Source organism: Neofelis nebulosa, chromosome 17 (assembly GCF_028018385.1).
Source record: "Neofelis nebulosa isolate mNeoNeb1 chromosome 17, mNeoNeb1.pri, whole genome shotgun sequence".
NCBI lineage: Eukaryota > Metazoa > Chordata > Mammalia > Carnivora > Felidae > Neofelis > Neofelis nebulosa.
The window spans coordinates 12,870,932-12,898,884 of NC_080798.1; the positions used below are offsets into that span (position 1 = coordinate 12,870,932).

Sequence of the window (27,953 nt, forward strand, 5' to 3'; positions counted from 1 at the left end):
CAGATACACGAGAGACAGTTCATCATTTTTATTTTCGCTATTGATTTTTCAGATGTGGTGCATGGCTGCTCTTTTTCTTTTTCCTGCCGCCCTCCCTCCCCTACTCATCTCGCCAGGACCTAGATGACGACTCACCGGTCAGGAGACTAACAAGAACCCCAAACTATCCCAACATACTCATTTCATTATCTGCTTAAGACTCAGACAGGAAAGGGGGAGGGGCTAGCAGTTCTGGAGGCCCTACTGTGTGCTTCCCTCCTGTAAATCACCTCGACCAAACCCTTCCCACCCCGTTGTAGAGATACAGAAACTGAGCTTGCAGGAAGGGCCACGTCTAGAGGCTGGAGGTCTGGCCACAGGGCCCAGATTCACACCCAGCTTGCCCTGCCCTGTGGCTGAGCCCTCCCTCTGCCCTGCCTGAGGTGAGTCAGAGGCCGAGTGGCCTTGGACCTCTTGGAGGTTTCACTTCCCATCACTTCCCTCAACGGCTCCATTCCACTTTGAGAGGCTGATTCACCCTCGCTTCCTTCGCTCTGCGGGGAAGCCCGACTGGGAGTCATCCTCTGCTGAGCTATCTTCGGATTTCCCTGCAAAGCCATAGTTAGCCTCATCCCTCGGCTCCGGGAGCTAAACTGGGGCTTGCACCACCCACTGCCACGAATTGCCCTTCCTCTGGACACCAGCCCACTTGGCAGTAGAGGAGACAGGAACTGGATGGGACCTCTGAAGACATCTCCAACACCCTCCCCCTGCAGGAAGCCCTCCTTGCAGTGTTACAGCCAGATCCCCTGCCAAACGACCGCACAAAATCTCTAAAAAGGAGGCAAAGTGGGTATTGTGTGGTCCCGTTTTACATAAAAAGTAACTGAGGCAGACAGAGACTTAAGAAACCTGCCCAAAGCCACAGTAGAGAAGCTGGAGCTGGGCTCTGACCCAGGGAGCCTGGCTCCAGAGCCCCAGCACTTAGCCAACGGGCCCATTGAGAAGCTCAGGGATGATTAATACCGTATTTTCATTTCTGTTCTCTACCGTGTCTTCAATGTCAAGGGCTGGCACATGCAGGGCCTCAGTGAATATCACTGAATGAAAACCCTGAACGCCTGGGGGGCCCAAATTCCTCACCTCCAGCTAAGGTGGTTTTCACTGTGACAAGGCAGGAACTGGTTAGAAGTGGCTTTTCACTAAGAAACTAAGAGGACACGTGAGCGATCCCGTTCTCAAGTATCTTGGATTTGCCCCGCTACTTTCACCCATTTCCCAATGTGGGGCATGGGTCCTGAGACCCCCCTTCCGGCAGCTTCTGCACTCCCCCTCACAAAATCAGCACTTCTATCAGGGGCTAGTAGGGCCACAGGCACGAATCAGATGTCTGTCCCCAGGGAGCTCAGTCTCACATGCTCTGTCTGGGCTTCTCTCCTGTTTTACCTCCACTCCCATGAGAGGGCTGGTTGGGGAAAAGAGGGCCCAGAGAGGGGTGGCAGTTAGAAAGCCAGTCAGGAGCTGAGGCTGAGGCAGATTCTGGCCTCTCTCCTTCCATGCACCTGCATCCCGGGACCCTGAGGACTCTCCCAACATTCACACGTCCCTGGACCTAGCCCTGGCTCAAACTTCTGTGGCTCCCACCTGCCCTTCTGTCAAAGTCTAGCTTTTTGGCTCGGCTCATTTCTTCTTTTATGGAGATCCATTTTACGTAAATCACACATATTTTATTTTATGTTTTTAAAACACACATTTTAAATGCAGTCTCATTGAATTTTTACCAATTTATTCACTGGAGCAGCCACCACTCAGATCAAGCTAGACGTTTCCAGCCCTCTAAAGGTTCTCATATTCCTCCCAGCCAATACCCAACTCCATCCCCAGTAACCACCGTCCTGACCTCTTTTGCCCAACTTTGAAAGCAGCCCTGCTCTTCATGCTAGTGTGGACTGATTTCTTAGAGTCTGCATGGTGGCTATGAGATCCATCCATGCCGCTCACTCTTTTTCATTGCAGAATAGTGTTCCACTGTGTTAATACACCCACAGGCCTCATCTTGGGGGCTCTTCAGGCTCCACAACCCCCTTCAGCCTCCTCCCACCCCACCCCGGCTGCTAATGACCCCGCACCCAATTCCAGTCTGTGGGTCCCCCCCCCCCCCCCCCCAGCAATTCAGACACCAGCTGGATGTCCTATACTTCAACTCAATTCTGACACTGTCTTCCTGGAGACAGCATCAGATTCCAGAGATTAAGAGCTCAGTACTACAAGACCGCACCCCCCACCCCCGCACAACCTTCAGAAGCCAGTGGCAAGTCCAGGTTATCATCTGTGCTTCTGGACCAATCAGCTACAGAGCACAGGTTCCAACAAACACCCCCTTGAGTTCAAGTCATCTGCTATAGCAGCTCACAGAACTCCAAGAAAAACATTTTACTTACTGGATTCCTGGTTATTGTAAATCAGTAATTATTATAAACCAGAATAAAACTCAGGAACAGGAAGATGGATGAGACACACAGGCAAGGTATGGGGAAGGGTGGGAGCTACCAGGCCTTCTCCAGGGGCCCCACTCTCCCCAAATCTCCACATGCCCTAAAACCTGGAAGTTCTCTCAACCCTGTCCTTTTGGGTTTTGGTTTGGGGTTTTTTGGGGTTTTTTTTTTTTTGGTCCTTTTGGGTTTTGATGGAGGCTTCATTACAAAGTCAGTACTGATTAAATCATTGGCCACTGGCAATTGATTCAAGCTCCAACCACCCCTTCTCCCTTTCCAGAAGGCCAAGGGTCAGACGGGCTATTTCAACCTCTACAAGGTTGGGGCCCTGGCAACAAGCCCCCAGCTTTAGGTTACCCAAGTGTTTTCCAAAAACCACCTCGTTAACATAACAAAAGACACCTCTGCTCTCACCGCACAAAATTCCAAGGGTTTTAGGTGCTATGAGCCAGAAAAGGGGCAAAGACCACATAGATTATTATAAATCGCAGTGTCACAGCTGCTCCTGCCAGGGGGCTCCCCATCCTTCCCCAGCATCCCTTGCTGTAACTGCCCACCACCGTCCTCTCCCTCTGGCCCCAGCCACTTAGAACAAACATCACGACCATCTGTCCAGTTCTTCATTATGGTTCGTAAAGGAAGCCCTACCATTTACATCAATACCAGACTGCAGTCCAAAGACCTTGCTTGAGCTTTTACGCTGTGCACAATAACTGCCAACACAGAAGGAACAAGGGCGGTTTTCACAATCCAGAGGGAATGTCAGATGGTATGACTTTCTTTTACCAGGAAGAGCTGGCCCCTCTTTGATTCAAGGCCAATCCATCTCTCCCCTGTACACTGTCAGCACCACCCCCATTACCTGCTTGAGGACAGCTTCCTAAGTCTCCATGTCCATTTTCCCTCTAGCACTGCCGATGGCAAACAAACCTGCTATAGTTCCTCCCACCTTAAAAACGCCCGAGGGGCACCTGGGTGACTCAGGCAGTTAAGCGTTTGACTTCCGCTCAGGTCAGATCTCGTGGTTCATGAGTTTGAGCCCCACAGAGTCAGGCTCTGTGCTGACAGCTCGGAGCCTCCTCCAGTTTCTGTGTCTCCCTCTCTCTCTGCCCACTCCCCCCACTCACTCTCTCTCTCAAATAATAAAACATTTTAAAAAATTGAAAATAAATAAAATAAAATTTCACAATGAAAAGTCAGTAAAAAATTTTCAGCCTACAACCCTGGCTTCTGTCCTAACTGCCGCCCCTTACTCGATGTCCAGCGAGCATCTCAGGGTCAGCAGGTTCAAAGCCTGTCGATTTCCCACCAAGAGGACTCCTCCACATCTTCGTGAAAAAGCATCACCCTTCATCCAGTTGGTCAAGCCCAAAACCTTTAGGATAACTTTTAAGTCATCCCTGATTCATGGTTCCTCTCACACAACCCTCTTTCTGAGTCACCATCATCTCCCATCCAGGCAGGGACATGGGCTTCCTCATCACCTGTGTCCATGCCTGCCCAGCTGCAGGCCATTCTCCTCACAGCAACTGGCGCTGCTTTAATACTTTAACTTTTCTGTGCACGGACAACAGTCACATTGCTCAAAAAAGCAGAAGTCTTCAACACTCGTCCTCACAGCTCTGTTCCGTATCTGTCTAGAACCTTCATCCCCACAAGCAACCACAGTCATTAATTCAGGGTGTTCACTATAGAGATGTTTATAAAACACACATCTCAACATGCCGGGCCTTGCTCACAGCCCTCCAACGGCTTCCTGTTACGCCCGGCAAGTAACTTCCCGTGGCCTACAAGACCCTATGTAACCTGGCCCCTCTCGATAGCTTCATCCCTAAAGAATGCTTTCTCTCTTCCCCTCGCTCTGCTCCAGCCACTCTGGTCACCTTGACAATCTTCGAACACCCGCTCCACTCCGCTTCTTCCTCAGGTCTTTCCACGGCTTTTCAGCATCTTCATACGGTTCAGTTCCTTAACTTTGTTCAGGACTCTGCTCAAATGTCATCTCCTCAGAGAGCCTTCCCTGACCACCTCTGACCTCCGTCACTCGAAACTTCCTTATCCTGACTTATCCTTCCACTCATCTTTTACCTGACATCATCTGCTTCACTGGAATATCTGCTCCTAGAGGGCAGGTGCTCTGGCCTATTTCCCTGTAGGATCTCCAGCCTACAGCCATGCCTGGCAGCTGACTAGAGTTCCAGAATTCGGTCAACATATAAATGAATAAAATGAACACCGAAGTCAACGGAGAAATGAATAAAATGCATCAAGTGGCCATGGCTCTCAACATTCCCAAGCGTGGACCCTTTGACCCTGCAATTCCACTTCAAACAAGATATTACTGATAATCCTATCACACACATGCAATCAGATGTACAAGGTTAGTAACCACAGCAAATGCTTGTAAGAGCCAAAGTTCAGTAACAGCCTAAATGTTTATCAATACGGAAATGGTTAGGGCATGGCACATCCACACAATCGTGCCACTAAGGAGAAAAGGCAGGTTTCTGGGTGCTTGTCTGCACCACTGACTCACCACCAGGCAGGCTGCCCGCCGCCAGGGGAAAAAAATGTGGGCTTGCTCTAGGGTGAGACAGGCTTGCGTTTCAATCCAGGCCCTGCTGCTTCCTGGCTAGGGGACTTCAGTAAGGACATTCTCTTTCAGACTGCTATTTTCTGCATCTGTTAAATGGAGAAGGGGAAAAGTTATGGTGACATATATAAAACAGCCTGGTACACAGTGGGCCCAGTGTCAGTGCCAGGCCCCTTCTTTCCCCTTTTAAAGTCATTTCCGGGGCACCTGGGTGGTTCAGTCAGTTAAGCGTCTGACTTTAGCTCAGGTCATGATCTCACAGTCTGTGAGTTCAAGCCCCGCGTCAGGCTCTGTGCTGACAGCTCAGAGGCTAGAGCCTGTTTCCGATTCTGTGTCTCCCTCCCTCTCTGCCCCTCCCCCGCTCATGCTCTGTCTCTCTCTGTCTCAAAAATAAATAAAAACATTTTAAAAAGTTAAAAAAAAAAAGAAATAAAGTCATTTCCACCTGATGGTTGCTAAGAGTTGTGAAACTGGCATGGAGGGTGACCTGGGATTGAAAATTTTAGTTGAGAAAAATGGGCATGACCAGAGATGAAGCCGCTAAACAGGAACACGGACAGACACAAAGAGGCATCGTCTATCATGCGTGTCTCTGCTTAACACTCACAGCCTTCGGAGAATCCATCAACAGGACTCTCAACTTAGTCTGTGGACTGGTGTTTTCATTGCGCCTGTGGCAGTCTGTTGAAACAGTTCCACCTGGCACGGGTACTGAGGAAATGGCAGCAGGGATGAGGCTTGGGGGGGGGGGGGGGTGAGCGCAGCACAAAATAATGACAACACATAGTGCTACTAGGCACCAAGCACTACTCTGGGTACTTTCATCCATTTAACTCTGCCAGGAACATTATAAGGTGCCGCCAATCTCCATTTTAGAAACGGGGGTAGAGAGGGTTGAGGAACGTGGCCAAGGTCAGCTGCCATTTGTGTGAACCCAGGCTCAAGCTCTTATCTTCAGTGCTTTGCTTAAACAGTCATTCCAGAAGGAAACTGGGAGCCGGTGCTTCAGGAATGGAATATGAGAACCAGAGTAGGCTTTGTGTACCCTAGTGGCTACCTGAATTTTGTCAGAGAGTACATGTATCCCCTGTTCAGTTATAAATTACAAAAATTTTTTTAGTAATATTGCAAATGAAAATGGTTAAATTCCCCCATTCACCGATATACATATGAATGTATGTTTGTATACACGCCCCTTCTCCCTCCTCCCCGGAGTTATTTCCCTCCTGGTAACCGCGGGCTCTAGCTAAACCGCTGCGCGCATGCGCTCTCCTCGGGCCGGGCATTTCTCCCCCCCACCCCCCACTCTGGTGAGCACAAGGCTACGCCACTGGCTTCTTGAATTTTCGACCCCTCTCCCTGGATTCCTCCCCCACCGCGGCGGGCGAGAGACTGAACAATCCTATCGCACTAGTCTCCGTCTCCCAGGCCTTCAGGATCTGACCAGCCCGTCTCTGCGGCCTCACCTCCCACCCAGAGGGAATTCTGAGTCCAAAACAGTCTGGACCTTTCCCTCCACCTGGAGTACCCTTTCCCGCCCTTCAAGGTCAAACCGGACCTGGGCCCTTTCCTTCAGTGATTTGCTCTAGTTGTCTCCCTCCACAGAGCATTATGTCTTACAGCGCACACGCTAGGTCTAATTCATTCCCGTGTTCTCAGCACTTACTCGGCCCAGGACCCTGAAATTCCTCCCTGCCGCGCCGCCCCACCCCACCCCACCCCACCCCACCCCACCGAATCCCGCCAACGCCACTGAAGAGGCGGGACTCGAACCTGCCATCTCCGGAGCCGCCCTTTCTCCCTCCTCGCTACACTCCCACATGGGCCTCAAAGCAGCGCGCGCACACTAAGGCGGAACCGTAGCGTCCGCCCTCCTCCCCTCCGTCATCCGCATGCGTGCTAAGGCCAACCACCTCCATCAACGCATGCTCAGCCCGGCTCTGACGCTCCGTTCTGGCGCGCCCAGCCCTCGGCGCATGCGCAAGGCCAGGACCCCCACGGGTCCTGATCTCCGCTCCGCCCCGTGCTACCTTCTCCTCTTCCTCTTTCGGGCCGGCGTTCTTTGGGTGCCGCTTCCGGGGTGCCTAGACCGGTTCCGGAGTGACCGGTGCCTGCTTTCTCTCTCTCTCTCCCCAACGCTCCTCGTCCCCTAGACGCCATTTACAGGCCCGTGGCTTGTAGTGGAACCTCCCCCCACCAGCCCCGTCACGGAAAGCGCGCGTAGCGCTGCGCCCCAAGAGCCAATCAGCAGCCGCCTTAGGTAAGGGGCCCGCAAGCCCGCGCGAGGCTCGTGCACCGGCAGGGGGCGGGGCGCTGGGCGCGTTTCGGGGCCCCGCCCCCTTCTCTACCGTTAAACGGTTGCTCGGACGTCCGGCAGGTGTGCGTAACAGACTAGGCATTCAAGGGCGACCCTTAAAATACCGGGTTGGCGGGCGCGGGGTGGGGAGGAGATAAGTAAGGTGTAGGTAGGAACTTCAGTTCTGGGAGGGCCTAATAGGGCCTTTAAACTGGCCGTCAAGTATTGCAAACGTCCTAACGATAGCGTGTAAAGAGAAACAAGTCTTGGGAACACGCTCGCAGAGGGTCTACAGACAGACCCTGTATACCCGGGAGGTCCTCTGAATCCTATGTAAATAGAAACCTAAATCGTAGGGTTCCCCATAGGAGGCTTGTAAGCAGGTATCTAATTATTGGGGATGTTACCCGAGTAATAGAGAGAGACTCATTGGTTTTAGGGGATGCCCCATATACAAACTTGTATATTTACAAGTGTTAGAGAGTCCTTAAAAAAATAGTGTAAATAGACTCTGAAGTTCTTGGGGGTGGTGGTGTGTAAATACAGAGTTGGGAATTAGAGGAGTCTCCCCTCAGAGTTTGCAAATAGACACGTAGGTTCTGGAAGAGTCCCCAAAGGGGGCATATGATGAGATGCTTAAGCACTGAGGAAATTCCCCCAAAGAATGCCTAGTCAGATTCGTAACATCTGGGAGGTCACTGTAAGAGCCCTGTAAATAAACACAAATAGACTGGCTTTATACATTTTGGGAGACTCCCAGAGGAGCCTGGAAACATGGGGGGTCCCCAAACTGTATGTAGGTGGACTCATTCTGGGGAGCTCCCCCATAGAGCTGTTCAATAGACCCAAATACTGTGGAAGTTTCCAGAAAAAAACATGCAAACGGACACTTGCTGCATGAGAAGGGGCTTCTCTTGGGGCTTCTCATTTACAAATGGACTGGAGTGCTGGGGCAGAGTCCCTGTGGAGGAATGAAAAGAGACACTGAAGCACTGGGGGGGTGGAGCTGTCTCGAGAATAATGTGCAAAGTGACCCTTAACTGCAAGGAAGGGAGGATTCCCAGTTTCTGAGGGGAATCTCTGCCAGAGACTGTAAACAGTCACTTAAGTGCTGAGTGGATCATTTTCCATGAGCATGTGGAAACAGGCCCTGCCCTCCTGTCTCAGAAGGCAGTCTTCAGCTGGGTTTGTGACGGGGTGGGGGGGTGGGGGGAGAAGAGGTCACTTGTAGCAAAGAGAGAGGCGCTGGACAAGCCCCTACTCCTACATCCCGTTAACAGATACTGCTGTTCTGGAGAGCGAATCTCTCACAGGGATCTGTGACTGTGCACTTGGGTAGGAGGTGGGGGATTCATAGAACCATTTCACAGGTGGGGGCACCTGGCTGTCTCCGTTGGTGGAGAGTGCAGCTCTCGATCTTGGGGTTGTGAGTTCGAGCCCCGTATTGGGCACAGAGCTTACCTAAAAATTTTTTAAAAATAAAAATGATTTCATAGGCACTTAAGAGCTAAGCAAGGATCAGCAGACTTTTTCTGTAAAGGGACAGAGAGGAATTGTTTGAGATCCTGCAGGTCGTACTGTCTCTGTCTCAACCACTCGACTCTGTCACTGGATCAAGAAGGCAGCCATAGACAACTTCTAAGTTGATGGAGGTGGCTGTATTCCTATAAAACTTCATTTACAAACACAGAAGGCAGCCCTGATTTGGTCCGTAGCCTACAGTTTGCCAACTTGACCTCTGAGCTGTAAAGGAAATGGCCTCTCCTGCAAACAGACTGTTAAGTATTCAGAGACTTCTCTGGAATGAAGTGTAAACAGCTGGGGAAAGTCCCTAGAGGGACCTATAAAGCGAGTTAAATGGTAGGGAGTAGACCATATAGGTGGCGGTTCGTTTTATAACGTCTTAGATTAACCACCGGTGAGACTTGGGAGTGTGAGGGATGGCGGGCCATCAGAAACCTAAGGTAGACAGACTGAGATGTAGAGGGACACCAGATAAGATAGGGCCTTGAGTGCAGGAGCCCCACCCCCACACATGCCAGTATTAGGTAATCAAAGCAGTAGTTGTCGCACTGAGGATCATGTTACTGGTTTGTAAGGAAATGCTTTGCCACAGTTTGGGAAAGAATAGGTCCCATTTTTATGTGACCCCCTCCCCCTATGAGATACAGGTTGAGGCCAAGTGACTAATAGTTGGGAGTAGTTTTGGCTACAAGTAAGAGAAGTGTAGCTGTTTCCCACTGCATCTAGAAGGAAATAACGCCAGGTGAACAGGAGACCGCCGATTTTTTTTTCTGCCACACCAGCCTTCCTTCGTTCCTTCCTTCCAGTCCAGGGTGGCTGCTTGAGCTCCAGCCTGCACACCATATTCCTCCCAGCCAGGAGGAGGAAAGGGCAAAAGGCATGTGCCAGCATCTGTGAAGGAAAGTTTCTGAAAGCTGCTAGAACACACTTCTGGTGTCATACCATTGGCCAGAAAGAACTTAGTCACATGGCCACCTAACTGCAAAAGGTGCTGAGAGGTGTGTTCTGGACAGCCATGTGCCCAGCTCAGAACTGAGGGTTTTATTTTATTTTTTTGGAAGAAGAGAACAGATCTTGAGAGCAAGCTAGCAGTCCCTGCCACAGCGACAGAGCTCTCTTGAAAGGAAGTGCCTTCTTACAGTCCAGAGTGAACCAAATAGATTGAAAAGAGTCTGTCCTCACTCTGAAATCCACCTCTCTCTCCTCTCTCTCTCTCTCTCTCTCTCTCTCTCTCTCTGTGTGTGTGTGTGTGTGTCTCTCTCTCTGTAGGCAACCATGTCTGAGTCTGGCCATAGTCAGCCTGGGCTCTATGGGATAGAGAGGCGGCGACGCTGGAAAGAGCCTGGCCCCGGTGGCCCCCAGAACCTCTCCGGGCCTGGTGGTCGGGAGAGGGACTACATTGCCCCATGGGAGAGAGAGAGACGGGTGAGTGAGTGGGCCCAAGGGCAGCATCCACATATCCACTCGTTCCACAAATGTTTTTAAGCACCTGCCATGTGCCAGGCACTAATCTAGATGCTGGGGATCAATCTGTGAACAAAAGCCTTATGAAGTAAGAGTGGAGAGTGGCAAAGGGGTCTGTCCTAGATGAAGCGGACAGAGAGGGCCTCCCTGAAAGGTGGGTTTGGAGCAGAGACCTGAAGGAGGCGAGGGAATACACCGTGACAAAATCTGAGTGAAGAGCATTCTAGACAGATCGGCAAATGGGAAGGCCCTGAGCCCTATATCTGGTGTATTCAAGGAGTAGCCAGGAAGCCAGTGTGGCTGCAGTGGCCAGAGAAGAAGGAAGGTAATAGAAGATGATGTCGGAGAGGTAACTCAGGCCAGATCACGTAGGACCTGATAGGCCTGAGAAAGGACTTTGGATTTTGTTGAATGAAATTGGCACTGGAGGGTTTGAGCTGAGAGGCGCCATAAGCTCATGTTTCGAAGAGTCCCATAATAACCGCAGCTGTTCCTAGGTGTTGAGCAGCGTGCACGTGCAAGGTGCCTTAACGTCTTTCGGGTCTTCCTGCACTCTTCTAGCTACCCCATGAAGTAGAGCCTAGGACAGATCTGATTTTCGCTAATGAAGAGAGTGAGTCTCAGGGGAGAAAGGACTTAACCCAGAGTCCCAAAATCAGTGAGCTTTGGGGCCAGAACCCGAACCCAAATCCAGCTGAGCCCAAGCACAGCACTGGTCTGCCGGCCGTAGTGTCCTGGACTGGGAACCAGGAGCCTCGACGTGGGCCCCGGTGCTGCCTTGTCTTCTCTCCTGTGCTGAGGTGACTCGCTGTCAGAACCTGCCCCCTGCTCGTGTCCTTTCTCTAGGGCCCTGCCCACCTCTGAGAGAGCCCTGGGGGGAAGAAGAAAGTAACAGTTGGAACTGTTTTCTGAGCCATAAAATGGTAGACATGAGTAATAATTGATTTCACAGTGAGCTCGGCTCTTATTTCTTTCCTTGGGTTACAGCATAAGTGAGAACACAGGGTCTCTTTCTTCCTGCCACACATACTCTGGACAATGTCGCCATCATCGTGCACTTTCAGCTTTAGTCCTGGATCAGCCTCTCCGAAGCCTCTTGTCTTTGCCTCTGACTTTGCCACTGATCCCTGGCAGCCTCCTAAGTGGCCAGTGGACTCCTCACGTCCTCCATGTCCCCCGCCGACCTCGGCATCCTCCTCCCATTTTTCCTACTATCCATGACAGCCCACTGGGCCTCATCCTGGACACCCCCTTCCCCACGTCAGTCACCCTGTACGTTGTGCCTCCTGAATACATCTCCTGTCCTCGTCCCAGGTTTCCTCCTCTCCTCCCCGGACCTTCTCCCCGTCTCCCTCCCTGGCCTTCTGAAAGCCCGCAGCCTCTCCTGTGGTTCTGTCACAGCTCTTCTTCCCAAATACTTTCATGCCCTTTGTTCTTCACCATAGGCCAGTGAAGTGAGCAGAATTGAAGTAAGTATCCCCAGTGTATGGTGAAGAAATAGACCCACTGAAGGGTCATGGCTCTCCTGAGGTTCCTCAGGGAACAAGGCTCAAAAGAACAAGGCTCAAAAGCCGATCTCCCTTTCTTGAGCAGATTGGGGGTGAGTCAAAATAAACATGAAGGCAAGGTGTGGGATCAGCCCCCTGGCTACTGGCAAGCGTAAGTGGAGCTGAGGAGTGATGAAGAACGATCAGGGTAGCAGGGCTCTCCGGATAGCGGCTGTCAGATAGTGAGCGCCTGCCATGCGTCAAACGCCACATGGACAGTTTTCAAGTTCCAGCTACGCTCAGCCTGTAGTAGTCCTGTGAAGAATTTCCTATCCCTGCTGGCCAGATGAGGAAACAGGCCGAAGTGAGGCCTTAGCCAAGTTCACACAGCCAGCAAAAGGCAGGGCCGAGTTTGAACCCAGGGCTAGCTCCAGAGCCCTAGCTCCTTCCGCCTGGGCTTGTCTTCTGGCAGAGGCAGCCGAATGCAGTTGTGGAGCCAGGCTGCCAGGGTTCAAAGCCTGGCTCCATTCTTTGTTGGCCACGTGACCTTGGGCAAGCCAGTTAACCTCAGTATCTCCATTTGTAAAATGGGGATGATAGTGTCTATCTCACGGGGTTGCTGGTGGAATTAATATGTGAAGGCATTTAGAATTGTACCTGGCACCCAAAGGCCCTGGGGAGTGTCTCTGAGAGGCGAGGGAGCCATGCCCGAGTAACTGCCCTCCCTCACCACAGGATGGCAGCGAAGAGACCAGCACGGCGGTCATGCAGAAAACCCCCATCATCCTCTCGAAACCTCCAGCAGAGCGGGTGAGCAGGGAAGAATCTTCTGAAAGGGAGGCTGGGAGCAGTTAGGGCAAAGATCTCTCCTGCTGACCGGAACCTTCTCACTCCCATAGTCTAAGCAGCCACCACCCCCAACAGCCCCTGCTGCCCCACCTGCCCCAGCCCCTCTCGAGAAGCCTATCGTCCTCATGAAACCACGGGAAGAGGGGAAAGGGCCCGCGGCTGCGACAACCACCTCCACCCCCGAGGGCGCTGCCCCAGCACCCCCTGCAGCCCCCGCACCGCCCAAGGGAGAGAAGGAGGGACAGAGACCCACGCAGCCTGTGTACCAGATCCAGAACCGAGGCATGGGCACTGCCGCACCCGCAGCCATGGACCGTGAGTTGGGGCCTGGGCAGGAGCCTGTCGAGGACGGTTAGGAGCTGGACCGCCCTCACACAGACCCTCACCACATCCCATCTCCTGCTTTCTCCTGTCTCCAGCTGTCGTGGGCCAGGCCAAACTACTGCCCCCAGAACGCATGAAGCACAGCATCAAGTTGGTAGATGACCAGATGAATTGGTGTGACAGCGCCATTGAGGTACTGAGTGGGGAGCATGGGTCTCCCTGCTTGAGCTTCCCCAGGTCCCGCGTCTCACTGCCTCCACCCCACCTCCCCACTGCCACCCTCTTGGCAGGTGATACTGGACTAGACAGCTTTCAGGCAATTGCAACAATGAGAGAGAAGGAATCTGAAAGTTCTCACCTAACCAGGGCTGAGTTGCAGTGGCTTGCAGTACATGGGCTGTGCTGGTTGTTAAAATACTGAATAACCATGATACCGGTTGGCAAAGAGGGACTCCCACTACCACCCAGATGCCCTGGGACCTCCTTCACCATCTCCTGCCCCCGCAGGTCAGCCTCCTAGACCCTGCTCCAGTTCCCCTCCTGATTGATCGAAACAACCCATGCAGTACCAGTGTTAACTGGTTTGAATGTCACTCCCAGAGGCTCCCTTTTCCATCTCAGTGGCCCCTGCTGTAGTTCAGACCTCACATCCCTGGACCGGCATGCCTACCTCCAGACTCTCGGGCTTCATTTCTCCTCTCCTGCTGCTTTTTCCCCCTAGACCCGTCACATCACGTTGCTGCCCAGATTCTCCCAGATGTGTCCCTTCTCCTTCTCCAACAGCTTGGACTTACTAAGACAGCATGCCGGGTCTGTATTTTACCCGGCCTCCTTCCTTTCTATGTCCGCTGTCCTATTGATATCAACTGGAGGGCCTTAAAACAAAACAAAAGCCAGTGTCCAGGCCTACCCTTCACTGTCAGATTAGAACGCCCTGCAGTGGTGACAGTGTTCTGTATTTACACTGTCTAGTATGGTAGCCACTATCCTTCTAAGTGGCTATTGAGCACTTATCCACATATCCCCATATGTGGCTAATATAACCGAGGAACTGAAGGTTTAGTTTTGTTTCATTTTAATGAACTTAAAAAAATTTGCTTTAATGTTTATTTTTGAGAGAGACAAAGCACGAGAATGGGGAAGGGCAGAGAGAGGGAGACACAGAATGTAAAGCAGGCTCCAGGTTCTGAGCTGTCAGCGCAGAGCCCGACATGGGGCTCGAGCTCAACGGACCAGAAGGTCATAACCTGAGGCAGAGTTGGACACTTAACCAACTGAGCCACCCAGGCGCTCCTAATTTTAATGAACTTAAATTTAAATGGCCCCATGTGGTCAGTGTCCAGCTTATTGAACAGGGCTAGCGCTAGGTGTTCTTTCTGCTTTAATGTGTCTAGGGTTAGAGCCAAGATTGGCTTCCTTTTAAAAAAAAAAACAAAGGGGCGCCTGGGTGGCGCAGTCGGTTAAGCGTCCGACTTCAGCCAGGTCACGATCTCATGGTCTGTGAGTTCGAGCCCCGCGTCAGGCTCTGGGCTGATGGCTCAGAGCCTGGAGCCTGTTTCCGATTCTGTGTCTCCCTCTGTCTCTGTCCCTCCCCCGTTCATGCTCTGTCTCTCTCTGTCCCAAAAAATAAAATAAACGTTGAAAAAAAAAATTAAAAAAAAAAATAAATAAATAAAATAAAATAAAATAAAAACAAAAACAAAAACAAAAAACTCCAGTTGATTTTTAAGGAGCCTGTTGAGGACGGCTCTCTTTTTTTTTTAAAGCGTGTCTCTCGCACCCCCTAGTGGTGAAAGGCATCAGAGCTCGTGGCCCAGAGGTGAAGGTCTTAGGACTCTTAAATCCCAGACAGGATCCAGGACAGACTGACCTCCCCTTCCTCACTCTTGTCCCTTTTTCATGCTTCTGCGTGTTTTCCTGACCTGCCAGAAGCCGAAAGTCCTCCAGGAGTCTGCTGCAGTAGCCCTCGGATACCACATCCTGTCCTTCCACCTGTTCTTCATTCCTGTGCCTTTCTTCTACTCTTCCCCAAAGTCATGTTTCCCTTTTTGCCCGCTGTGTTCCTGCGGCACTGACTTTCCATTAGTTTCTTGACCATGCCAGGCTCTTCTTCTCTTGGGAGCCCTCACAAATGTTCTTCTCTGTGCCACCGCATACGTACAGGGGCCCTTTGCCCAGCTGAGGGGATCGGAGGCGTCAAAGTTTTGCTTCCACATCCGACAAGGCAGGCGGGCCAGTCTCTGCCCCCCCACCCCACCCCAGTCTCACTCCCACTCCAGCAGCTGACAGATTTACGAGGCTCACATTCCTTCATCTTCCCACAGTACCTGTTGGATCAGACCGATGTGTTGGTGGTTGGTGTCCTGGGCCTTCAGGGGACAGGCAAGTCCATGGTCATGTCATTGTTGTCAGCGAACACTCCTGAGGAGGACCAGAGGTAAGGGGTGTGGAAGACCAGGAGGGAGGTGGACACCTACCTGGAGGACAGGGAAGGGTGGGCCTGGGTATTGCAAGTGGTATTACCAAAGGACTTTGGGAAAATGTTTCACCTCCCTTGGCCTCAATGTCTTTGTCAGATTAGGGTGATTAGGGCCTGGACTAAATCTTTGTGTGGCTCCAAGATAACCAGTCCTGTTTCTCCCTCCCTTCCTGCCTCGCCCCAGGGAATGGTACAGAGCCCGGCTTTGGATTTAGGTTGACTTCAGTCTCAGCCCTGCCACTCACCAGCTAGTTGACCTTGGGAATGTCGCTTCACTTCCCAGTATCTCACCTTGTCATGTGTAAAGTGGGTTTTTGGAGGATAAGATCAGGAAGGCAAAGTTAACAAGAACCTGACACAGAGCAAATGCTCATAGGATACTGGTTGCTAAGACCTGGTGAATAGAACCGGGAAAGAGACTCGAATGTAGGGCATGGGTTCTAGACCAGCCTTGGTCCTGCATTCTTGAGTAAGGATGGGGATGATTGTGAAAATAAAAGTATGAAGTCACAGGAGAGGATTTGGGGGAAGAGAGAGCTTAGGAACTAGGGACCAGAACTGAGGGCAGGGAAGCAAAAGGAGAAAGGCGGGGACTGGGGAGGAGAGACATAACCGGTCTGATTAAGGACGACTCAAACTGGAGAATGAGAAAGGGATTGTCTGGAAAATGTAGGGGTTTGGTTTTTGTTTTTGTTTTCCATAAAGCAGGTGATACTATCTTGCATTGCGTGGATAGATATCAGGGGGTCCACGAACCTCCTCCTAACAGTATATGAGGGATTTTACATCTATCTGCAGTTGGGCTTTTCTTCTAGGAAATGGGTCTGTAGTTTCCCCCAGATCTTAGAGGGTCCGATGGAGACTCAGAGCAGATTAAGAACCACTATCGTGAGACTGTACATCCACTAGAACCAGAGCTGTGGGGCTGCCCTTCCTCCCAGGTCCGTCTCCTCTCTTGTCAACTTGTAACTTAAGCTCACCTTGGCTCCACCTGGGAACAGCTCCAGCTCTCTCAGCATTCTTTCCGTCTCAGCTTCCACCCCCAACTAGCAAATTTCTCCTCCCCTTCCCCGGCTTTGAGTTCAGATTCCTGAGCTAGAGAGAATTCTACTGGCCTGGCCGTATCTTTTGTGTTTTTTTATTGTTTAGTTTATTTTGAGAGATAATGTGAGTGGGGGAGGGGCAGAGAGAGAGGGAGATAGAGAATCCAAAGCAGGCTCCACACTGCTGGCGCAGAGCCAAACATGGGGCTCGAACTCCCAAACCATGAGATCACGACCTAAACTGAAGTCAGACACTTAACTGCCTGAACCACCGAGGTGCCCTCTGCTTATTTTTTTGAGCCACGTCAGCCCGTGGTGTGGCGGACTTTGGTGCCAACTCTTGCTGTCAGGCCCCCTTTACGTTAAGAATTCATCTGCTTCTCCCTTCCTTCATTCCTATCTCCTGGCCCAAGCCTCCGACATCTCCCCTACTGAATGTCAAGAATCTCCTCACTGATCTCCCTGCTTTAGTTCAATTCGGCTAACATCTATTGAGTGCTTACAGCGTGCCAGGCACTGTTCCGGGCACTGGGGATACAACAGTCAACAGAACTGGCAAGAACCTTTGTCCTGGTGAGCCTTCATTCTAATCAGGGTGAAGGCAAACAAACTACGTTATTTGACATGTGAGAAGGTGATACCCAAACGGGAAGGGATTATAGGGAAGCTGTGGTTGGTGCTGGATTACAGTCCTAAACAGAGTGGTCAGGGAAGGCCTCGCAAAGAGGGACACTGAGCTCAAGCAGACTGGGAGGAGGGAGAACTTTCTAATCAGATGGAATGACAGGAGCCTATGTCTGAGGCAACAGAGCTTGCCTGGTGTGTGTGCAGAATGGCATGAAGGCCCTGGAGCTGGCGCGGAGTGAGCAAGAAGGGAAGGCCTAGGCGGTCAAGGTCAGAGAGGATAAGGGAGGCTACGGCTCACCACATAGCACAAGGGGGAGCCTTTCAAAACCCACCTCCAGTCCTGTCACTTCCCTACTTAAATGTCTTCAGGGCTACTCCAGGCTCGTGGGCCAAAGCCCCAGCTCCTTACCAGGCCCCACAGAGGCCTGTGCTCCCTCTTGTTGCTCCCAGTCCCCCTGTTCTCCGCTTTCCCCTCTCCCCACACTGGTCTTTGATTCCCCACACACGCCACCTGCCGTCCACCTGGGACAGTCTTTGCTTCCATCCTCCACCCTTTAACTTAATTAAAGTCGCTCAATAAACTCTTCTCTCTCTCACTCTCAGTGTGGTCATCTGTCTCTTGTACGGCAGCCCTTCCCAGCTCTCCCAACTGAGCTATCCCCATCCTGAGTGCCACACACCCCTTCTTCCTACCGCTCACAGTTACTGATCTGTGTTGATCTGTAAGCTAGAGCAGGAGCTGCTTGGAAGCAGAGACGGTCCTTGTTCCCTGTCGCATCCCGGTATCTGGTACATCAGAGGCCTTCAGTATGGTGTTGTTAAGTGGGTGTCAGACAGCGTAACACGCCTCTCAGGGAGGTGGGGATTACCTTTTGAGAGACAAATACCATTACCCTGATTTTACAGATTGAAAGAGAAAATCACTTTGTCCAGGTCGCAGAATGTGACCCAGTTGAGCTCCATGGTCTAGGGCAAGGCTCAGCTGTGCCTGCTTTGGCGTCATCTTCCGGTCCGATGCAGATAGAACCGAGGGAGACTCTCCTCCCAGGGGAAGAACTGGGAACGGAGTTCTACAACCACCCAGCCTCTCACTGTGAGGGTGGAGAGCTTTCAGTGCTATATCTCCGGGGCCCGGCCCATGGCAAGTGCACTGGGTAATTCACAGCTAACGATTACGTATCGCTGCCTAGCAGGCCTTTTCCTAAGGGCTTTATGGCAGTTAGCCTCATAGCAGCCCTAAGAGTTTTGAGACTGCTGTTATCCCCATTTACAGATGAGGAGGCCAAGGAGAAAGAAACTAAGGACTTGCCCAAAGCCACAGAGCCAGGAAGAGGCAGAACTGGGATTTGAATCCCAGCGGTCCAACAAAGTCCTGACTCTTAAACACCTCACTCTACTGACCTCATTAGATGGGTTAATAGATCTCCTTATGGGTAAAGGTGAAGTCATGTGGAATAAAATGTGGTTCTCCAGACAACAGGGGCCACAGGTGGAGGGCTTTGTAGGGGGCTTTGAGAGCGTAGGGAACCACGCTCATTTTACATGGTTGCACTCTGGAGGCATCAGAGGCTGAGAAGCGCGCCTCTAATGCATCCCACCCGCTTCTCTCCACAGGGCGTATGTTTTCCGGGCCCAGAGTGCCGAGATGAAGGAACGAGGGGGCAACCAGACCAGTGGCATTGACTTCTTTATTACCCAAGAGCGGATTGTTTTCCTGGACACACAGGTGCTGACCTCCACGTGCCCGCCCTCCTGCATGCCACCTTCACATCCATCCCTGAATGTTGTTAAGCCAGAACCCCGCTTGGATTCCATGTGGTCCCAGCCCAGCCATGGGCACGCTAGGTGCTTATGGACAAGTTGTGTCTTTTCTTGGCCTTTAGCACGTTTTCAGATTTTGCCTCCCTCCCCTCCCATCCATCGTATACACAGTAGCCTAGAGAATCTTCTAGCATAGTGGCTAAATGTGTGGGCCCTCGAGGCCGGTCTGTGTATGTCCAGGTTCTGCCTTTAATTCTTACCATTTGGGTGATGTGAAGCCAGTGTTTACCCCTCCTCAAACCTCAGTTTCTTCGTCTATAAGTGGGGACGATAATCGTACTCAGCCTCACAGGTTCATTGCAAGCCTTCAGTGGAACGGTCCAGGTAGAGTGGTTGGCACAGGACCTGGCATGTAGTTAGCGTTCAGGCCCATCACTGTCATTAGAACCGACCTGTGTGTTTCTGGCGGCTTTCCTCATCCTCTCTCTTGCCCCCAGGCAGAGTCCCCATTCTTCAGCGTGGTGTTCAGGGCTCGTGGGGCTCACCTCCTTCAGACTCCAGCCTCCCCTCTCTGGCGTAGTCTCTAGCTCCACAGACGCACCACAAGGCCTCGCCTTGAGCCCCCTCCCACCCTGGGCCGTCCACATCCTGTTCCCTTTATCCGAAACTACCCTTTATCTGAAACTGCCTGTTCCTCGGTTTTCTTAAGTGGGAAAAACATCATTGCCTGCCTCGTAGGGTTGTTGTGAGGCTTCGGTGAGTTAATACAAGTAGAGCCCTAATGGCAGCGCCTGCCATGAAGTTGGTACTTCATACTTTGCTGTCAGTATCATGAGCATGAGAACACTCTCTCTCCCCTTGCCATTTTGCCGGGCTAATGCCTTCTCCTCCGAGAAGACTCTGCCGGGGCATCGCCTCCTCCCAGAAGCCTTCCCCTCCTCTGAGCCCCCACTGGTGCCACGTGCGCCTTCCATTGTGGCACTGACGTATCACAGCCTCTTCCCACAGCGTACTGCTCCCACTCCCCACCTGCCTGGAGCGCTTTAGGGAGGAGCTCTGTTGGTCAGGGCCTGGCCCCTACGTGGTTCTCCCTGACTGTTGATGGAGCAGAGTTCTAGTCACCATAGTTGTGGATGGCACGGACGGTGAAAGCCCACAGATGTGATCTGTGAGTCAGGCCCTGTGCAGGGGCCACTAGGGGACCTGGAGACAAGCTGGACTGCCATGAGCTGGGTCCAAGGCCCATGTGGAGCAGAACAGAAGTTAAAACAGGACAGAATAGAGCATGCAGCTCTATTGGGAGTTTTAGAAAGCCAGCAATTGGGAAACTGTCTTCCTTAAAGAATTCCACTCGCTGCAGCAAGAAGTCAGTAAGACCACCAAACTGATTGCACTCTTGTGGCTTTTAAATGGAATGTTCCTTTAAGAAAAGGTGCTGCACTCACCATGGATTCTTTTACACCCACTGATGCAGTTTTTAAATCCTCACCAATTTTCACACTAAACATCGTTTTTTGACCAAAGTAATTATCTTAGCAAAGTTTTGAAAGCATTTGAAACAACTAAGAAAAGGAAAGTGTCTTGAAGGGACATGACTCATGCAAGCCAATATTACATTTATTAGCACTAGGAGAGTTCTCTTTGAGCACGAGGCACTTGAGAGGGGTGATAATTCATAAAGGAGCTGGGGGAAGTATATCTGCTTTGAAACATTCTTCTTTCACCCCCTCTTGCTGACTAGCTCTTACTCATCAGAAACCGCCTGTGTTTCTGACCTTATTTTGCCCCGAGAGAGGCAAGGTATTGGCCTTCAACTTGCGGAACTTGGGTGGCTGTGACACTTAGGGTCCCGGCCTCCAGCCTCCGTTCCCGACACCCTCTCTTCCTTGCCGCAGCCCATCCTGAGCCCCTCCATCTTGGACCACCTTATCAACAATGACCGCAAGCTGCCTCCAGAGTATAACCTGCCCCACACCTACGTTGAGATGCAGGTGAGGGGACCAAGCCGGACCTAGGGGCGAGGTCTCACCCTTCCCCCTCGAGATTCGCGATGGGGAGTTGGATATGGGTTGACCTCGTTTCTGCTTCATAAAGAGCCCTGGGTGCCCCAAGAGCTGTAGGAAAGAATAGCATTGAGAGTCCTGTCAGACTCACCTCCTGGCTGTGCTCCTCAGAAGAGTCATTTCCTGCCCCCTCCCCCTTCAGGCCTCGTTATCTGCCTGTGTGAGATGGGAGTGATCATTCCCATCTTGCCCAATTTAGGGATCGCCTGTGAAGGAAGTGCCAGCGGAGTCTGGGCACACAGTAGGTGCTTAACGGCTCTGAGGCTCTCACCCTGCTGCCCCTTCAGCTAAGTCCTGGGAGCAGGGACCCCAGTCTGGGTAGGGGGGACCTCCAGCTCGGTCACCCCTTCCTGCCCTCTCTCAGTCACTCCAGATCGCGGCTTTCCTCTTCACGGTCTGCCACGTGGTGATCGTTGTCCAGGACTGGTTCACAGACCTCAGTTTATACAGGTGAGCAGGTGGCGGGGAGGGTTGGGGGGGTGGGGGCAGGGAGCGAAGGCAAAAGATGGGGATCAGAGACTCGGCCACTTGCCTGGGTCTCATACGTTCCACACAGTATCCATAGGGACCCCTTTAAAGTCTGAGTTGCGGACGCATGGGTGGCTCAGTCAGTTAAGTGTCCGACTCTTGATATGGGGTCAGGTCACGATCTTGCGGTTGGCGAGATGGAGCCTCGAGTCGGGCTCTGTGCTGACAGTGTGGATCCTGCTTGGGATTTTCTCACTCTTGTGCTCGCTCGCTCTCTCTCTTTCTCTCTGTCTCTCTGCTTCTCTGCCACTCCCCCAGTCGTGCATGCTCACACATGCATGCATGTTCTCTCTCTCAAAAATAAACTTAAAATAAAATAAAACGTGAGTTGGAGTGGGTCACCACCACCTAGCAGACATACACATGCTTACAACTCCCCACTGGCTTTATACATCACTCAGAACAAAATCCAAAGTCCTTCTCATGGCCTACAAGGTCCTCCACGGGACGGTCCTAGTCTCCTCATTGACCTTCTCTCCCACCACTTTCCCTCGCTCCTCCCATTAAAGCCCTAGTGGCCCCATGGCTACTCCTCGTGCAGCTTAGGACCTCCGCGCCGCATCCCTCAGCCAGAACACTCTTCCTACAGACCTCAGACTCCCTCCCTCACATCGTCCCACCTCAGGCCTTCCCCGATCTTATAACATAGATCTTATAACATCTTATAACATAGATCTTATAACATAGAACCACCCCACCACCACCCCACTCTTACGCTACTGTGTTTTCCTTCATTGCATTTCTCACTCCGTAGCAGGACATTGCAGATCTTTTTAGGGTCTGTCTCCCAGTCTGAGTCCCTGGTGCCTCACACAGTGTCTGGCACAAGATGGTTAATACACGTTTGTAGAATGAATAGCGTAATCAGGAGCGGGCTTGTCCCTCTTGTCCATCTCCAGGCACATGTACCGTACCCGGGCAGGCAGGAAGGGGGAAGGAGTCAGGATCTGGGGAAGGAGTCAGGATCTGGCCGGAGTCCTGCCTGAAGCAGCTGGAGCTTTTAGAAATGCCCCCTGGAAGAACTGGCTCAGAACCTAAGGCGTAAGGGTTCCTCTTGGCCTCAGGCCCCAGGGGATAGCTGTGTGGAGGCCAGCCGCCTTGGGCACAGAGCCCAGCCAGAAGGAAGGAACAGGAGCTCATGGGGAGGGGAGAGCTGAGCCAAGGGAAGCAGATGTCTCCAAAGTAAGGCAGCCCAGGATTTGAACCCCAGCTCTTAGCAGGTGAGTGGCCTATTTTTCCTTAGCTCCTCATAGGCAGATTGTTTTATGCGGATTAAATGAGTTTAAAGAACTTAACAGCATTCGGTGGTAAATGGGAATGTAATGTTTATGTTAGTAACCCTGGGGCTTGGGGTGAACTGTGGGTCTGGTCTGGCCAACAGTAAAAATGACTTTCTGGGAAAACCAGCCCTTGTGACCAGATCTAAATGTCTTTTTTTTTTTTTTTTTTTTTTTAATGTATTTTTGAGAGTGAGAGTGAGGGAGGGGCAGAGAGACAGAGGATCTGAAGTGGGCTGTGCGCTAACAGAGAGCCCGATGTGGGGCTCGAACTCACCAACTCACCAGCTCTGATGACCTGAGCCCAAGCCGGACATTTAATCAGCTGAGCCGCTCAGGCGCCCCTAAGTGTCTTATTTCTGAAACACCCGCGCTGCTACCATCACCATAGTCTATTTGAATTCATTCACGTGAGAGGAGTATATTGACGATTGATGGATGCCATTCCCCATTCGGGGCACTGGGGACACAGGTGTGAATTTACCAGACTGCCCTGTGGAGTTTGCATTCTGATTGGGGTATGAACTCGGCCCGGCACGTGGCAGAACCTTGCTTTTAATCCGGAGCCTGAGGTGGGCTTCTCGGCAGGGAAACCCCACGAAACTGTGGACAACACGTTTGTATGTGTGTTCGTGTGAGGAGAATGTCCGTGCTTTTTATTGGATTCCCATGAGCCCTTCCTTCAGATAGCAGGTTTATTTTATTTACATGTCTGGAAATTTTATTTTATTTTTTTATTTTATTTTATTTTTTTTTTAATTTTTTTTTTAACGTTTATTTATTTTTGAGACAGAGAGAGACAGAGCATGAATGGGGGGAGGGTCAGAGAGAGAGGGAGACACAGAATCGGAAGCAGGCTCCGGGCTCCAAGCTGTCAGCACAGAGCCCGATGCGGGGCTCGAACTCGTGAACCACAAGATCATGACCTGAGCTGAAGTCGGACACTTAACCAACTGAGCCACCCAGGCGCCCCTGGAAATTTTATTTTAAAATGGCATAAACTGAAACTTAGGTCCATGCAGAAACTTGCACATGGATGTTTATAACGCAGTTTTATTCGTAATTGCCAAAACGAGGAAGTGATCAAGGTATATTTCAGTAGGTAAATTGATAAACTATGGTACATGCACACAAGGGAATGTTACTGGAAATGCGTTATCACGCCATGAAAAGGATGAAGGTACACACTCTTGAGTGCGTATTACTAAGTGAGAGACGCCAGTTTGAAAGGGCTAGTGTATGATCCCAACTCCATGACGTTCTGGAAAAGGCAAAGCTGTGGGGACAAGTAAAAAGATGAGGGGCGGATAGGTAGAGCATGGAGGGTTGTTAGGGCAGTGACGCCGCTCGCTGTGATGCTGTGTGGCGGGCACATGTCCTTTTTGTCAAAACGCGCAGAGTAGACAACACCGGCAGGGAAGCCTAGTGTGTAGCATAGCCTTTGGGTGATGATGATGTGTCACAGGCTCATCGGAATGTTGACAGTGGGGGAGGCTATGTGTGGGAGTGGGGCGGGACATTCATGGGAATCCCTGTACTTTCCACTTGGTTTTGTGGTGATCTTACCAATGCTTTAAAAAATGAAGTATTTTTTTAATAGCATAGACTCATTTAAAAACGCATACAGTTGACATGGGTCCATGGATTGGTGTCTGAGAGAGTTGTCTCTGAATTCCCTAAAATCCCCTAAAATCGGTGTAGCTGTAGCTTTTATCAGATCCGCAAAGGGGGCCCCCTCCCCAGGCTGTGGGACAGGGGGTGCCCATGCCAGAGCACCAACCTCTCGCCCTGAACCCCAGGTTCCTCCAGACAGCAGAGATGGTGAAGCCCTCTACCCCATCCCCCAGCCACGAGTCCAGCACTTCCTCAGGCTCTGACGAAGGCACTGAGTACTACCCCCACCTGGGTGAGGGACTTGACTGGGGCTGGGTGGGGGGGCGGGGGGATGGGGGAGGGAGAAATCAGGGGGAGGGGGGGAAGCAGGGGGACGGGGGAGGGGCGAAAACCAGGAGCGCTGGGGAAGTGGGGAGCTGGGAGGAAACAAGTCAGCAGATTAGCTGCTTCTCCCTCCAAGGTTCCCACCTGGCCACCAAGGGCACGACCCTGAGTCTGGGTCCAGCTCCTTGATCAGAAGGGGAGCCTTTTGTATACAGGATCCACATCAGCCCATTTCTCTGTCCCCCGCACCTCCAGCACAGACTGGGGGCGAGGGGAGTGCTGAAGTAACCCGAGTGGTCCCAGGTGCCCTGCTTGCCCTGTGGCCTCACACCATCTGCTCGCTCTGCTCTGCTGTCACACTGCCCTTCTGCAAACATCTCGTTCGTTTATGACACCCCAGGCAGGGTCTTCCCTACTTCCTCTGCCTCACCAAGTCCCTGGTGCCTTTCTGTCTTACTCCTGATTGTGTGGCTATTTTCCTCTTCGGTCTTTTCCATCAGACTGGGGGTTCCTTGGGGACAGAAACCAGATCTCACGTCTGGGTCCCCTGCATCACCCAGCACAGGGTCTGGTGCTAAAGCAAAGTAACATGTAACATAAACATTTACAAGAGCTCCGAGCCTAGGGGTAACGGCAGATCTTTGGCACGAGTGGGGAAGGCCACACAGCCAAGCCCCAGCTGCCTCACGCGACTACATCTCTCCTCCCACCCCTCCAGTCTTCCTGCAGAACAAAGCTCGCCGAGAGGACTTCTGTCCTCGAAAGCTGCGCCAGATGCACCTGATGATTGACCAGCTCATGGCTCACTCCCACTTGCGTTACAAGGGTAAGGGTCCCTGGATCACCCCCCAGGCTGACCAGTGGCTCTTGACTCCTGCTCTGGCCCGTGGCCCAGACGCCCAGACTGGCCTCCTGATTCTAGCTTGACCATCATATGTGTACCTCCCCTGCCCCTCAGCATAGTATCTGTAGGCTGATAGGTTCTCTCCTGCAGGTACTCTGTCCATGTTACAGTGCAACGTCTTCCCTGGGCTCCCACCTGACTTCCTGGACTCTGAGGTCAATTTGTTCCTGGTGCCCTTCATGGACAGCGAAGCAGAGAGTGAAAACCCACCTCGGGCAGGTATGGTTGAGTCTGGTCCACAGGGATACCAGTTCTTCCCTGGTCTGGTGGGAGATACAGGTTGCCCTGGCCTGGGGTGATAGGGACCCACAACTGGTCTGAGGGGAGACTCGTGGCTTGTCCTTGAGGTGCTTGGACCCTTTCTTAGGAGTGTGTTTCCAAGATGTTGGAGTACGGGAAGAGCTGGGCCGGGTCTGGACATGGAGGTACTCCTGGAATTCCAGCCCAGGATACTGGGTGCCTGGGAAAAAGGAAAGGCCCTCTGACAGGCTGTCCCCCCCCCCCACCCCCTTATCCTCCCCACCTCAACTCTCCAGGACCCGGTTCCAGCCCGCTCTTCTCCCTGCTCCCTGGGTACCGTGGCCACCCCAGTTTCCAGTCCCTGGTGAGCAAGCTCCGGAGCCAAGTGATGTCCATGGCCCGGCCACAGCTGTCACATACCATCCTCACGGAGAAGAACTGGTAAGAGCTCCGGGCAGGTGGTCAGTGCGGGGGCCCCCACCCTGGTGCAGACTAGAGGAAATTCTCAGTGATCTCTCCACATCTCGGTTCCCTTTTCTGGGACGCTGATGACTGCTTCCACGCTGGACAGCGTGCTGTCTCTTAAGTCCTCCTGAGTAGCCAGTAGGGTGTAGGTCTTGTCACCAGTTTTACTAGTGGGGAAATTGAGGCTCAGAGAAAGGAATTGTCGCATAGTGATGTCACATACCGGTAGCTAGGTGCCATTTGATGGCGAGGAGTAGGACCAGTGAGCCCAGTCAAGCTCAAGCGTTTATTCTGAGGCCCTGAGTGCGGAAAGCGTGGCCTCACAGGAGGGGACGCTGAAATGTCCCCACGGGAGCTGCATTCTCCAGCTCTCACTGGATGGTACTGTCTCCCTGCGCCCCCCCACCTTCCCTCCTCCTGTGCCACCTGGCTCTCCCCACTCTGCTTTCACAGAGCCCCGACCTCCCCCAGCCCCAGCCCCAGCCCCAGCCCCACATGACCCTCTGTGTCTGGAGCCCGCAGCAGGTCTGCAACATCGAATTTCCCGGAGACACAGAAGTTGGAGAGAAAGAGCTTGGCCGGGTGCAGCCTCTAGCACGGCTCCCCCGGGGTCTGTGGCTGGCCGTGGCCGGAAGGGGCAGGGAGCGCACACAGCAGCAAAGCCAGTGAGCCGTGCGGGCGAGGGGGCTCGGGGCTCTACTCTCCCACGGTCTGTAGCAGGGCCCAGCCGGGTAGAGGGTCATGCAGCTGTCAGACGTTTCTGATCGCCACAAGACTCTGGAGGGAGATAGAGGTAGAATCCTGACCCTCAAGTTGGGGCTTGAGGCCTTCATTCCAGACCAGGTGCTTTCTGCTTTGCTCACCCCAGGGGAGGCGTCAGAACCCGGGCCACTCCCATCGGCACTGTCATCTGCCCCACATCCCGGTCCAGGAGCCTCCGGGGTCAGGTCATGCAGGTCGTACGCAGGACCTGTTTTTGCACCTGGCCCGGGTCAGCACAAGGCTGGCGGGCCACAGCCAGGGCTGCTGACCACTCACCTCCTCCCCCAGGTTCCACTACGCTGCCCGGATCTGGGACGGCGTAAAGAAGTCCTCTGCCCTGGCGGAGTACAGCCGCCTGCTGGCCTGAGGCCGAGGGGAGGAACGTCATGCAGAGAACCCCCCTCTGGGTCCTCACGGATGGTGAGGGAGCACACGCATCCTACCCCCCTGGTGGGGTGGAAAGTGGCGGCAGGTCTGATGGACGAGGGACCACGACATCCTCGCCCAGAGACGTGAGGCATCCAGGGCCAGGCCTCCCATCCTCAACGGAGTGTTGTTCAGGGGCAACTCTGAGATCCCACCCCCAACCTGGGCCAGGGCGGCCCATCTCAGTCCCCTGCAGGGACAGGCAGTGGGAGTAGTCTGGTCACGGAGAATCCCAGGTTCCATCTTGACCTCCCTCGGCAGGGACAGGAGCAACAGGGTCCCTCCTCCCTGACTCTGAGCCCTTTCCTATAAGGTGCGGCAGGGTCTGGGGAGCTCTTCGTTGGGGCAGGTCTGGTGGTTTGAATAAAGAGTCAAGCAAGCCTGTTCTGGTGCTTCTCTTCTTCCTGTCTCCCCAGCATGCTATCCTGG

The 27,953-nt window shown here is 52.5% G+C and overlaps 1 protein-coding gene and 1 long non-coding RNA gene across 5 annotated transcripts; one reads left to right on the forward strand and one right to left on the reverse strand.

Moving 5' to 3' along the window:
* Nucleotides 1-13: 13 nt before the first annotated feature.
* On the reverse strand, nucleotides 14-7,236 carry LOC131500254 (uncharacterized). Its single transcript, XR_009256202.1, has 2 exons — nucleotides 7,098-7,236; nucleotides 14-5,156 (listed from the first exon to the last, which is right to left on the reverse strand). It is a non-coding gene; the product is annotated as an uncharacterized LOC131500254 (long non-coding RNA).
* Nucleotides 7,085-27,908, forward strand: SMG9 (SMG9 nonsense mediated mRNA decay factor). 4 transcript variants are annotated; one of them, XM_058709162.1, is made up of 14 exons: nucleotides 7,085-7,327; nucleotides 10,157-10,312; nucleotides 12,574-12,648; nucleotides 12,738-13,002; nucleotides 13,107-13,204; nucleotides 15,336-15,448; nucleotides 18,775-18,886; nucleotides 20,817-20,912; nucleotides 21,349-21,434; nucleotides 24,589-24,695; nucleotides 25,446-25,553; nucleotides 25,722-25,850; nucleotides 26,168-26,312; nucleotides 27,387-27,908. In XM_058709162.1, the coding sequence occupies exons 2-14, from the start codon at nucleotides 10,163-10,165 to the stop codon at nucleotides 27,463-27,465; spliced, it is 1,563 nt and encodes a 520-aa protein (XP_058565145.1). In that variant the 5' UTR covers nucleotides 7,085-7,327; nucleotides 10,157-10,162; the 3' UTR covers nucleotides 27,466-27,908. The 4 variants fall into 4 exon arrangements, with proteins under 4 accessions (XP_058565145.1, XP_058565148.1, XP_058565147.1 ...); XM_058709164.1 differs by lacking the exon at nucleotides 7,085-7,327 and adding an exon at nucleotides 7,429-7,446; XM_058709163.1 differs by lacking the exon at nucleotides 7,085-7,327 and adding an exon at nucleotides 8,651-9,140.
* The last annotated feature ends 45 nt before the right edge of the window (nucleotides 27,909-27,953 follow it).